The sequence below is a fragment of the Arachis hypogaea genome, chromosome 4 (assembly GCF_003086295.3).
Source record: "Arachis hypogaea cultivar Tifrunner chromosome 4, arahy.Tifrunner.gnm2.J5K5, whole genome shotgun sequence".
Taxonomy (NCBI): Eukaryota; Viridiplantae; Streptophyta; class Magnoliopsida; order Fabales; family Fabaceae; genus Arachis; species Arachis hypogaea.
Window position 1 is genome coordinate 82,161,276 of NC_092039.1, and position 12,373 is coordinate 82,173,648.

At 31.0% G+C, this 12,373-nt stretch overlaps 2 protein-coding genes across 3 annotated transcripts; both read right to left on the reverse strand.

Annotated features, from left to right (window-relative positions):
- Nucleotides 1–3,049: 3,049 nt before the first annotated feature.
- On the reverse strand, nt 3,050–4,485 carry LOC112796896 (protein MIZU-KUSSEI 1). Its single transcript, XM_025839567.3, has one exon. It carries the CDS (start codon nt 4,483–4,485, stop codon nt 3,556–3,558), a length of 930 nt encoding a protein of 309 aa, XP_025695352.2. The 3' UTR covers nt 3,050–3,555.
- A 2,026-nt stretch (nt 4,486–6,511) lies between these two features.
- On the reverse strand, nt 6,512–11,023 carry LOC112796897 (protein RETICULATA, chloroplastic). 2 transcript variants are annotated; one of them, XM_025839569.3, is made up of 8 exons: nt 10,685–11,023; nt 9,738–10,414; nt 9,490–9,588; nt 8,872–9,092; nt 8,457–8,526; nt 8,297–8,376; nt 7,688–7,752; nt 6,512–7,033 (listed from the first exon to the last, which is right to left on the reverse strand). In XM_025839569.3, exons 2-8 carry the CDS (start codon nt 10,326–10,328, stop codon nt 6,840–6,842), a joined length of 1,320 nt encoding a protein of 439 aa, XP_025695354.1. In that variant the 5' UTR covers nt 10,329–10,414; nt 10,685–11,023; the 3' UTR covers nt 6,512–6,839. The 2 variants fall into 2 exon arrangements, with proteins under 2 accessions (XP_025695354.1, XP_025695353.1); XM_025839568.3 differs by having other exon boundaries at nt 9,738–10,321; nt 10,685–10,944.
- Nucleotides 11,024–12,373: the final 1,350 nt, after the last annotated feature.

The window sequence follows — 12,373 nt, forward strand, 5'->3', positions numbered from 1 at the left end:
TAAAAAAAATTTAATGACAAAAAAATAAAATTTTTCTAAAAAGTATTTTTGTAAAAAATAATTTATTTTTCTTGAAAAATAGATAAAGTTAATACAAAAAATTTAAAATTGATTAAAGATGAGATTTTTTAAACGAATAAAAATTATAAAGAAAGAGAATATACATTTTATAAATAGAAGAAAAAAGAGTACCATTTTAGTATTTTTTTAGAAGAAGAGAGTAATTTTTTTTTAATAATAATAATAACAATAATAGAGTTATAACTTCTTTTCAAAATATTTAATTTGAATTTGTAAAATTACTTGGTTGCTTTATAATATATTTGTTTTGTAACTTTATTTATCAGCTTTTGTTTTAACCAATGAGACAATATATATTAATGATATTTTTAACAATTTAATGAAGAAGAATTTAGTCAACTGCACTTTTTGAAAGAAAATTAATAGTAATTCAGTCAACTAATTAGCCAATAATAAAAAAATGTACATAAAATACACGCATCTAAAATTAAAAAGGTGATTTTTTTGATATCCAACTAATTTAAGGGTATTACATATCTTTTTTAAATGTTTCAATTAATTAGTGATAAGTGTATTCATTAATTTCAATCAGCAAATAAATTCTTAATTTTTAAAAATAAAAAATAATAAATTTAATACATATATTAAATACTTTATATATATATATATATAGTAAACCTTAATTAAATTATTTAAAAGAAAAAAATTAGAATTGGGCCACATTCTATATGCTGCTGGAAAAAAAGGAAAGAAGATAAAACCTTAATCCTTTTTATCTAATTTCGTCTTCTTTTCTTTTCTATATTCATAGAAAAAATTTATTTTCATCTTCTTTTCTCTCTTTCCCTCTCTTTCACTCTCAGGATATACTTTCTTTTTTCTCATTCTAATATTCGAAAATCGTCGATCTTGTTGCTGTAACCCAAAACAATCAATCGTTCTCAAAGTCGTCGATTTTGTTGTTGGAACCCAAAACAATCGATCGTTTTTTTTACCGATCTTCCATTCAAAGTCGCCAACATAACAAATTTATGTGAATATAGAAAACAGAAGAAGACGAAATTAAATGAAAAGGATTAGAGTTCTATGTTTTTCCCTCTTTCTTCAGCAGTATATAGACTCAATTCTAATTTTTTTTCTTTTAAATAATTTAATTAAGATTTACCACATATAGTGATTTGATTTAACCAAAATTAAATGTATGTACAGTAATATTAAGATATGTATATATAAAATATTTAATACATGTATTAAATTTATTATTTTTTATTTTTAAAAATTAAAAATTCATTTGTTGATTGAAATTAATGAATATATTTATCATTAATTAATTGGAACATTTAAAAAGGGTATATAAACCCTCAAATTAGTTGGGTATCGAAAAAATCACCAAAAATAATTGAAAACAAAAAAAATTTGACATATACTTAAAAATCAAATTCGTACTTAACCCTTCTTTATAAATAAGTCAAATACTTATTTATAAAATATGTGCTTTAGTTATCCCACATTACAGGCTTACTAATAATAAAACCCATTTATCTCAAATTACGATATTCAAAAAGGCTTAATATAGCACTTGAACGTGTAAATAAAAAATAAAAAAAAGACAAATTAATCTTTAATTTTTTAGTTTGCGTATATTTAAATTTTTAAAAATTTAAAAATATGTTTAAATTTTTATTTTTTAATTTAGACACATCAATCTCTCAATTTAATTTATTTTATTTTAAAAAATTTTTTACGTGTCCATTCTTATCGATCAAATTAGCATAACAAAAATTACGTTTGATTTTTTTATTAAACTGACAGACCCAAATAAACATAAAGAATCAATATATCTAAATTTTAAAAAATCAAAAATTTAAATTTAATTTTAAATTTTAAAAAGATTAAATACGAATAAAAAATTAAAAAATCTATTTATCATTTTCTTAAAAATCTATAAAAACCTGTTACATAACAATCCCAAGCCCAAAGACATTAAACATATATAAAAAACTCAAAATTTATTTGAATACTTTACAACACTTACAAATTCAAACAAAACTTATTCAACCATTACCATGTCATAAAGGTAAATACGCGTCCTAATCTCCAGCTGCCAGAAACCCAAAAAGGACGAGGCTCCTAGTTCTAGTTAGCCTCTTTCCCAAAGGCTTATGCTAAAACTCACCTTTAGAAACTGTGTTGTGTAGAATCCACGTCTTTTTTGGTCAAGAATCCCCACTTTTTTTGTATGATTGCCTAGTGTAGAGGATGCACTAAAAATGCCAAGTCCAAATAATCTGACACTAGTTGGATACTGGTTTTCATTATCTTATACAAAATAGTATAAAGATGTGTACAAAAAAATAAAGAAAATTGTATAAAGATAAAAAAAATAATGCTTGTACTATTTTTTATGTAAATAATTTTCTCACACTTATAACATGAAATATAAATTTTTTATTAATCGTTTTTAACAAAAGATAAAAAATATACAAAAAATATGTATACAAAAATAGTAGATATAATATTCTTTCATAGATTATTAGACCACTTATTTAGAAAATTATGCCACTGGAGGCTTGTAAGTTACTATAAAATTCACCTTGTCTTCAAAACAATTGGCAAGTTATTTTTAAAAGTTTATCATGGCCAGCAACTATAGTTTATTCACGTTATTGTAACCAAATAGTCCAAAATCCGAAAGAGAAAAAAAAACGGATAATATTTTACTGAGATCATAGACTTGCATAAGTAACTAAGAGAAAATCTTAAAAACTAACATTTTTATTAAATTTTTGTCAGCATTTAATTAACAAAAAAAAGTAAATAATCTTAAATCATTAGATATAATCTCATATTATTAAAAATACTAGTGATAACTAATTAAGAGTTACAAATCACATAAACTATTGAAACTGCTGGTCCTTAAATAATCGAAAAGAAATCTGAATGAATCAAAAGTGGTAAGTTATTCAATTACAAAATTTTGAGAGGCAACAAAAGTTGGAAATTGGAAATTGCAAGAGATTCCATGCTCTTCTTCGTTCAAATCCTTTATACACATTGCTAAAGTCTATAGAGTATAGACAATTTTGAAAGAATATATACAATACAATATAACCAGCTGAGATTTGTCCTAGAAAAACCCATCAACAAATCACATGGGCAACAACACCACAATTATAACCTAGCATACTCTAACCCTCTATCCCAAAAAATAAAAAAATAAAAAACAACAAAAAGAAAAGAAAAATATACAACACCCAGATCTCACTAATCACACTACAGAGTACAAGTCCAACTCATCTAAAAAAAATCCAGCAAAATGGAAAATAACCAACACACTCAAAAAGTCAAGAAAACCAATAGTTTTCTTTTCAATTCTATACCCCGAAAGAAAAAGAAGAAAAATTTTCTTACTGAAACTCTGTACTGGAAAAGAACTCCAAATTATATAAATTACACCCCAGAAAGCGGAGAAAAAAAATTCTCTTTCTTTTTTTCTGCTGAATCCAAGAACTGGCACTACCGTACCGAGTTAGCTCAACGATCCACGCCGAGTCCGGATCGGAGCAAGAACACACTGAGTTCCTGACCCGGTCCCTCGTCCGGGTTAATGAGATGAAACGACTCGGAGTCGGCGCTCCCAACCACGTGCTCAAAGTTCGCCCTCATATACATAAGCTCCTCGGATCTCGAGACTTTACCCGAATGTTGACCCGACCCGAATCCTGCTGGTATGACGCCCGCCCCAACAGTTACGCACCGCATGGTCTTGAGAACACACCGGACGCGCTCCCCGGCGCGGCGTCGTGCCGCGAACCCGCTTTTTCGGCCATTGCAGAACACGGTCCAGACCGGAACGGAGCGGAGGGGACACCTGGCGAGGTCTGGACGGTGGGGATTGCATTCGAGTGCGATGCGGAGAAGGCCGTTACGCATTTCGCGAACGAGGTCGTTGGTGGAGATGGGGAATTCGAGGAGGAGGGAGGGTTTTGTAGAGAGGCGGTCGTGTTGGACGCAGAACCAGACGTGGCCGCCGCGGTTGCCGAAGATGGTGCCTATCACCATGGATTTGGAGGGGCGAGGTGGTGCCATGGTGGCTGCGGCTCTGGAGGAGGTGGAGGAGGAGGTTGTGGAGGACGAAGGAGAGGTTGCTGTTGTGGTGGTGGGAGGGCGGTGGCGGAGGGAGGAGGTGCTGAAGCGTTTCTTGGTTGAAGTGGCGGAAGAGAAGGGCGTTTTGGGGGTGGCAGGGGTTTTGGTGGTGGTGGAGGTGGTTGTGTTTGCGGTGGATGATGGGAAGAAACAAGGGAGGAAGAATCGACGGAGGAAGTCGATGGTCATGGTGGGTGGTGCAATGAGGTTTCTTGAAGGAAGGGTTTGAGTTGAAGCGAATGGATGTGAGATAGCAGAGCTGAGAGTGTAAGAGAAAGAGAGTATGTGTGTGTGAATTGTGAAAGGTGGGCTGGGCATGTGCATGGGTCGTGGTACGGTCCGTGCATGTAGGTTTTATTAACTTTTTTATATTAATATTTAATTTAACATTTTATTTAATTATTTTTATGTATATCCTGATATAGTACATGACTATATCTTTTTTTGTGACAATAGTACATGACTTATATATTACATGATCGGAAATTTTTTAAATAAATAAAATAAATTCGATATTTGTTTAGAGTTTATTTTTGATGTATTTATAGCGTAAAATATTTTACATAATCATCTAATTATATTTATTTTTTTAATAATTATTTACTTAATCAATATAAAATATAATTATTTTATTAATGTGGTAGCACACAATTAGATATACTATTAAATGATATTTGATCGTATACTAAAAGGTTTATTAAAAGAAAAAAAAATACTTACCTTTTGATTTAGCACGTTTTATTTATTTTATTCAAATTTTAATTTATAAGAATAATTGGATCAGATTATAGCTAAATGGATAACATCTCCCAAATTTGATCTAATATTTTTCAGTAAGACAGATTATGTTTTTGACCCATAAATGAAAATTATAATAATAGTAGTTTCTAAACTCAACTTATTAGATTGAAAAGAAAGAAACAAGAAAAATATTAGTAGCGAAGAAAATATTAGTAGTGAAAAAGTTATATTAAAAGATAGTGAATGATTGAACAGAAATAGATAAATAAATAAATAAAATGTCTGAAGGCGGAGCTTAGTTAAGATAATGTCCTTCCAAATTTTTTATAAAAAAATTAGTAGTACTTTTTAAAAAAATAAAAATAGTTCAATTAGTTTAAATACTTTACTAAGTCATCAAAAAAATACTTTACTATGATTCAATTCTCATATCTTAGTTTTAAACATTAAAAACTTGTTGAATTTGAACTGAACTGAGTAGGTCTTTGTTGGCTTTTACAACACATCAAAATTCGTATTTCGCATCTCTCTATTCAACAAGTAACACTCTCTCTACCTTTGAGTTCAAATATAAAAAATTATGTATTTTTATTCATTTAATTTAATATTATTTTATATTTTACTATTTATTTAATTTAATTTTTATATGATAAAAAAATATTAGAATATTTAATAAGTATTGATATTATTGTATTTGTATAAATTGATGAAAAAAATTCAATATATATTATAAATTGTTAAAAAGTTTAATTCTGATTCAGTTGTTGAAGATTTTAAGTCACTAAAAACTCAAAAAATAACATTATAAACTATTTTATATTTTTTATCTGTAAAATTATTTATTTATTATGTTATTAGTAACAAACTTAAAAAATAATTATATTTATAAATTTTATTTTAATATAAATATTATTATTAAATTTTTATGTTAAATTTTTGCCCCCAAAAATTTTGTTCCAAACTCCACCACTAATTATATCTATCTATAAATCGGTTATGCAATGAGTGGTAGCTCCCAAACTTAGTCAATTATTATGTCGACACTTATTCAAAAAAAATTTAAATAGTAAAAATTATTCGATCAATTATATTAAGAAGTTTACTTAGGAGTTAGGAGATAACCAGAAAATAAAAGTACAAACTTTTCCATTATCAAAACTTACCACACAATTTTAATATGAACATTTATTTCACATACCAAATAAATTCTATTGTTTCTCATGATTATTATGACACATTCTATATTTTATATTGTGATTTCTTCTTTTAATTTAATTCTTTTAGTTCGATAAGAACTTATTTGTTATAGATCTAAACTTCATTTAAACATTTATCATAAGCCATAAGCCAATGAATTACTGTATATATGAGATAAAATTCAAATTCTCGACTTACTTAATTGAATTAGTAAACTAACCACTAAATCAATCTAAGTTGGTTCATTTCCTCCCTCTAATTAATGCATACTAAGTACATTTTAATTTTTACTTATCGACGCAAGTGTGCATAATCAAAGCTACGCATAAAGTGCTTTTTTTTCTTTTTTGTTAATACTATCAGTGCATATATATAGATAGATAGACAGATAGATAGACACATACAATAAATGGAACCCTCCAAAGGAGAGAAGAATGTGAAATGCTTTAACTAGAATAATGCTAAAGTAAGGTAGCTTACAAGAAAATAGCAGCTCATGCTTTTGAATTATTGCCTAAATACTTTATAATAATCCCACAAGGAAAATCACTTTCCAATATCAAACTCAAATCATGCAACCTTAGACCAGGCACTAGCACAAGAAAACCCCTTTGGTCATCATGGGACTATCAATGAACCTGTGGTGGAAATTTCAGCAATGTATGGTTTTCATTGATGGTTCCATTTTACTAGAAACATACATCTTCAAGCTACATTAAAACAAGATAAAGCAGTTACTGCACTCCACTCCACCTAGCCCAGTCAACAAACTGCATACCACCATACACATTGTTGGCGAAACGCACACCAACGGTGAAAGTCATGGCAACTGCGGGGACTTGTTTCGCCACCGGTGACGCTTCGACCAAGCGTTCTAGTCCATTAATGATCTGGTATCGGGTGTTAGAAGACAAACCGAGGAAGACACCTGAATGTTGATGAAGACAAGAATCAAGTTCATTACAGACAGGAATAGAACAGAATAGAATACAAGTCAATATTAGTGTATTATCTACGAATAAGCAATGGTCAAAATAGAAGCTATTTAAAGAAAAACAGAATCTTGGAAAAGAAATCGACTAGATTGCACATAATTGAACCAATGTAAAACGGCAGTTCCAAAGAGATGAAATACAAGTTTCTAAACAACTATGGTAAATAAGTTGTCCAAATAATATTACTAAACACTCCCTAATTGCCCGTTTGGAAAGTAGCAGAAGCTACCTTTTTTTTACTTTTGAATTATGAAAAATCAAAATACGCGTGTTTGGGAAGTAGCAGAAGCTACCTTTTTTTTTTCCTACTTTTGTCCAAATCATGTTTCTACCATTCATATTAAAACATTTAATTTAAATAACAAATCCTTCTAGTTTGCCAAACATGGGTAAATTTTATCATCTAGCAATATCACTATGGAGTATGGACAGTCAAGGGTATCAAATTTGGTCTCATAAACGAATTCATTGGCAATGAAACTGAAAATAGTCATACTAGCACAACAAAAACAGAGATATTTTCTAGTAGCATAGTGAAGAAAAGCTAGAAAACATGAACCAATTTTAAACAATGAACATTTGCATACCCCAAAGAGCTGCACTCTTCACAAGAGGTGGCACAGGTACATGCTCCTCTGATTTCTTTATGTTCCTGATATATCATAATAGCAGGTCAGAAATTTTTCACTAAAGAAGGATTCATACACTGCAAACTGCATAAGTATCATCTACTAATTTAACTGTATTCTGCCTTGTATTAGATTTTTTTCATTAATAAACATTATGGTGCCACCTGCTCAAAAATCCACTATAACTTCTCATTTCAAGTGAGTATCCTTAATCTCTCCAATGATTTTTGGTTTATAATTTACATACTGTAGAGTTTTAAATGGATGAATAGTGGATCAAATATATCATAGAACTTAGGACAATCAGCCAACTTTAAAATCATATTATTGCAAAGAAAAGAGAAGAAAATAATGATTTCAAGTTGAATCTTTTATTTATGACAGAAACATTAGTTATTAGAAGCCCAAATGTCATATACATAATTACAAAATCCTTACAGAACTTTTCTATTGAGGCCAGGGGTAGAAGTGATTGATCGAGGCGGGGTCAGAACAGGGAAAGTAACATTTGTTCCTATTGCCACACAGGTCATCTAAAAATGAATTCTAAAGAGAACAAAACCATACCGTTTTGCAGTCATGATCATATTGGCAATGCCTTGGCCTATAATGCCACATCCAAATCCAACGGCTCCATACATTATGCCCTGCAATTAGAAACATGCTGAAAAATTAACTGAAATGAAACTTCAATAATAAATGGACCAATGAGATGACTCGTCCTCACCTTGAAGAAGTATGTTCCGAGTCTTTGTTGTACGGAAAACCTACATCCTGGCCTTTCAGCTTCAAATACACTGTAAAGAGAGCAGAGAAGGTTAGACAAAATTCATGCGGTAAAGATACAAGCAGTTCATATATGAAAAATATTATTTCCAGTTGTCTTTGTTAGATGGGCAACAATTGATACTCCACACAAAAGAAACCTATATAAAAAGTTATCGATATGAAAGGAAGCCATTCAATGGCGTGTGAATTCTTAGATGGAAACTTCTTCACATTAAGAAGACACTATATAAGACATGGAAAGCATTACTACAATGTCTTTTGTAGATAGAGACCTGTTGATATCTCAATACGTAAGAAACGTACACAAAAGATAATGACATGAAAATAGGTCATTTAATGGCATGATGTGTAACCTGCTAGGCAAAGAGGCATAGGCTTTCTGTAGTCTTCCAAGGAATCCACTAGATACTGATGGTTTCCCGATTCTGGCATAGGGTGCCAACATACCTACCAAGGCAATGTTGACAACCAAACCAACCAAAAGATCCGCGACATACAACTCAAATTCAGACCAAAAGTCGTCACCTCTCTTTTGAACTTCGGCAAAAGTGGCACAACAAGAATCAATGACAATCTGCATATCACAAGAGAGTAAAGTTTAAATTTGAAATAAGCATTTTTACAAGTAAAAAATCTATTGAGTGGCAAAGAACACATGAATAAATTTCACATAAAGCAGACGGCAAGCGTAATTATTATGTACTACTAGTCACAATCTCTAATTCGAGGGATATAGCTCATTGCTTTAGCATATAAATACCTTATTGACTAGGTAAGTTGAGCAGACAAAGAACGAGTAAAGCATGAACTAGTTCCTCAATAAATCATAGCAGGTTATTATATGATAATTCTAAACATTGATCACTAAAAGTTATACATTGTAGAACAGTTAGATAATTCAATAACTTTAGTCAAGGAACTGCAACATGCAAAATATAAATTCTGGTTATTAAGTGATAAACCCTACCAACCTCTGAGCCAATTTTGAAAAGAAACGACGGATCAGCCAGCATTCGATTGCGAAGTGCAGACCAATATTTCATGGCAAATCCCAAAGGCCAGAAAGATCCCTGCAGTTCAAGTATCAACGGAACAACAACATTAAGGTCTAAGGTCCAAGAGACTTTTAATCCTGTCTTACTCAAGATTTGACAATCCATTAGATAATTGCTACCATGAAATAAAAGGGAAAGAAAAGCATGGATATTGGAAACTTTACCTGCATGTCCAAATATCTAAGAAGAAGCACCTTGCGGATTCCCACAGTCTTAGCAGCCTCCAACATATCCGAAGGAAGGGTAGCCCCACGAGCCTGTGTCTCTCTCATTACCTCCTCGTATTTCAATATTGGCCCAAACTCATCTTCTTCTTTGTTACCTCCATCATCATCACTACCGCCACCACCACCACCACTTCCATCTCCAGCTCCACCACCTCCAAAGCTCCCGTTACCACCACTACTATCAATCACAACTCTGTTATTATCATCTCTATTAGTTAAAGAGTCCCCAAATTTATGGTCATTATCCATGACACTCTCGCCTCCCCCTTCCGAAACCTTTATTGTAGTTACATCGGATTGTGATTCAGGTGGCAACTGTGACATACTCATTATGAAAAATGTTTTTTTCTTCCGTAGAGATCTATTGCACTTGTTAAGACAAATGATTGGAAATGCAGATTCTTTCAAAACCCCCCTGAAACTCAACCTGTCCAAACTTGAATCTTGACTTACCAGTTTCATCAAAACGGATTCTCTCCTTACACTAACCGCATGTGCCACCCCAAAATTCGAAGAACAACCTGCCATTATCCTCAAAGATGGTAGCTTTGTAACTTTGTAGCTCTAACCCAGAAAAGTCGACGAATTCTTAGTTTCTACTTAGCATTCAGCAGCTTAACCAATAAAATTAGGAGAAAAAAAAAATTCAGAACACGCACCAAAACTACTTGAGGCATTGACAGATACTCCAACAAAAACACAATGAGTGAACCAAAAGGAAATGCATGTTTCTGGGAATATTCTAAACATTAACTAGAGCTCTCAAGCAATGCAATATTTTTTCAAGCGATATCTCACTAACAGCGTAAAATAAAACAGCTGAATAACATGATTGAAAACTGCAAATGAATAAACAAACAATTAGAAAGGGAGAAAAATGGTACCTGGTTGTGGAGGAATAGTGGGAAATGAGTTAGGGGAATATGCGGCGGAGTGAGTGGTTCCCCCTATTTCAGAGTTTATATATTTGGGAAATTCGCCATGAATTATTGAATTGAAGTACTTCATACTTCATAGTTCATGCTACTGAAATATTCAGCAATAATTAATTGTAGAATCCAACACGTGGGGTATGTAATGTATTGTTGATTTCTTGGCCCGCGTGAGATATTTATATCCCAATTTGATTTGATTTGATTTGTACAGGCAGAGAAAATAAAATGATGTTTTTTTATTGTAAGGAAGAAGGACTGGTGTGGGTGTCAGTTCTGTGGGTGAATTTTGAAGAAAAATTTTTTTTTTGAGTTATATTTTAAAAAAGATAAAAATAATTTTAGATTTAAATATTTCATATAAAAATATTATTTTTATTATTAAAAATTTGTTAAACACGTTCAAAAATTAATAATTTAATTGCACTCAAATAAGTTCAAAATTCCTTACGTTATTAAAAATAATTCACAACATTAAACCAAATACAAAATATAAAAATCACAAACACGCTCAAGCAATCACAAACAAATCACAAACATGCTCATTTGTCTATTTCGACCCGCACTCGACGTAATCCAACTCGTAAGTGGAAATAACCTCTGCAAGTTTCTACTTCTTGCAGGCACTGATTCTCCAACTGAAGTATGTCAAACATGATCTCTGCAACTGCAAGTACTTGCAGGCGCTGATTCTCCTGAAGCATGTGATCATTTCTCTTGAAAGTCATTTCATATTTACGGGCGTCCCCGCACAATCATTCACATACAAAACCCGCGACTTAACATTTTCACTTCGGCACCATATTATTTACTTTCCATCACTCTCTTGTGACCTTTCAATTATTCTCATAATCACATGTGCCAATTTATCTTCTCTTTTTCTTTTAAAACCAAAACCACCTCTTTGTGACATTCTCCAAAACCTTTAAAACAATTTCAGTTGAACCAATTCTTTTTTTAAAAGACAAAGAAAAACTATTTATTAGTTAAACCTCTCAGCAAGCCCTTTAGACTTTAGGGGAGTGACAACCAATCTTATTTTCTTAAATTCATTAGAAATTCTTAACAATCATTGTTTTCTTAAATTGAATTTAATCAAATAAAGTTTTTAAATCAAATCAAAATCAAATCATACAAATAAAAAATTTCGAACCAATTTCAAAACAAAAAACAAATTCTAGTTTCGTCCTTAAAACTATTTGTTTAATTTTTTCCAAGACGTTGCAAAACATAATCATTCAATCAAAATTCAATTACGGTTAAAGTTTACTAAAACTCCTCCGAATGAAATTCTTAAGTCAAATTCAAAACATAAGCCCTTTTCATATTTAAATCAATCTTAAAACATAATAATTTTCTTAAATCGAACTCAAAAGATATACTTTTCTTAAATGAATTTAACTCGAAACATAACTATTTTTTTCGAACTCAAAAATCAAATAATACAATTTTTCAAATCCAATCTTTTTCTAAATAACATTTCAAATAAAGTCTTAAATTTTATAACAAAATTTTGGCAGCATCTCCCCTAAAACTCGGCCTTTGCCACCCTTTTCGGGTCCCATCCAAACTATTTCTCAAACTCTTTCAAATCGTTTCCAATAAATCAAAACAATTTCTAATATAAAAATATTTATAAAA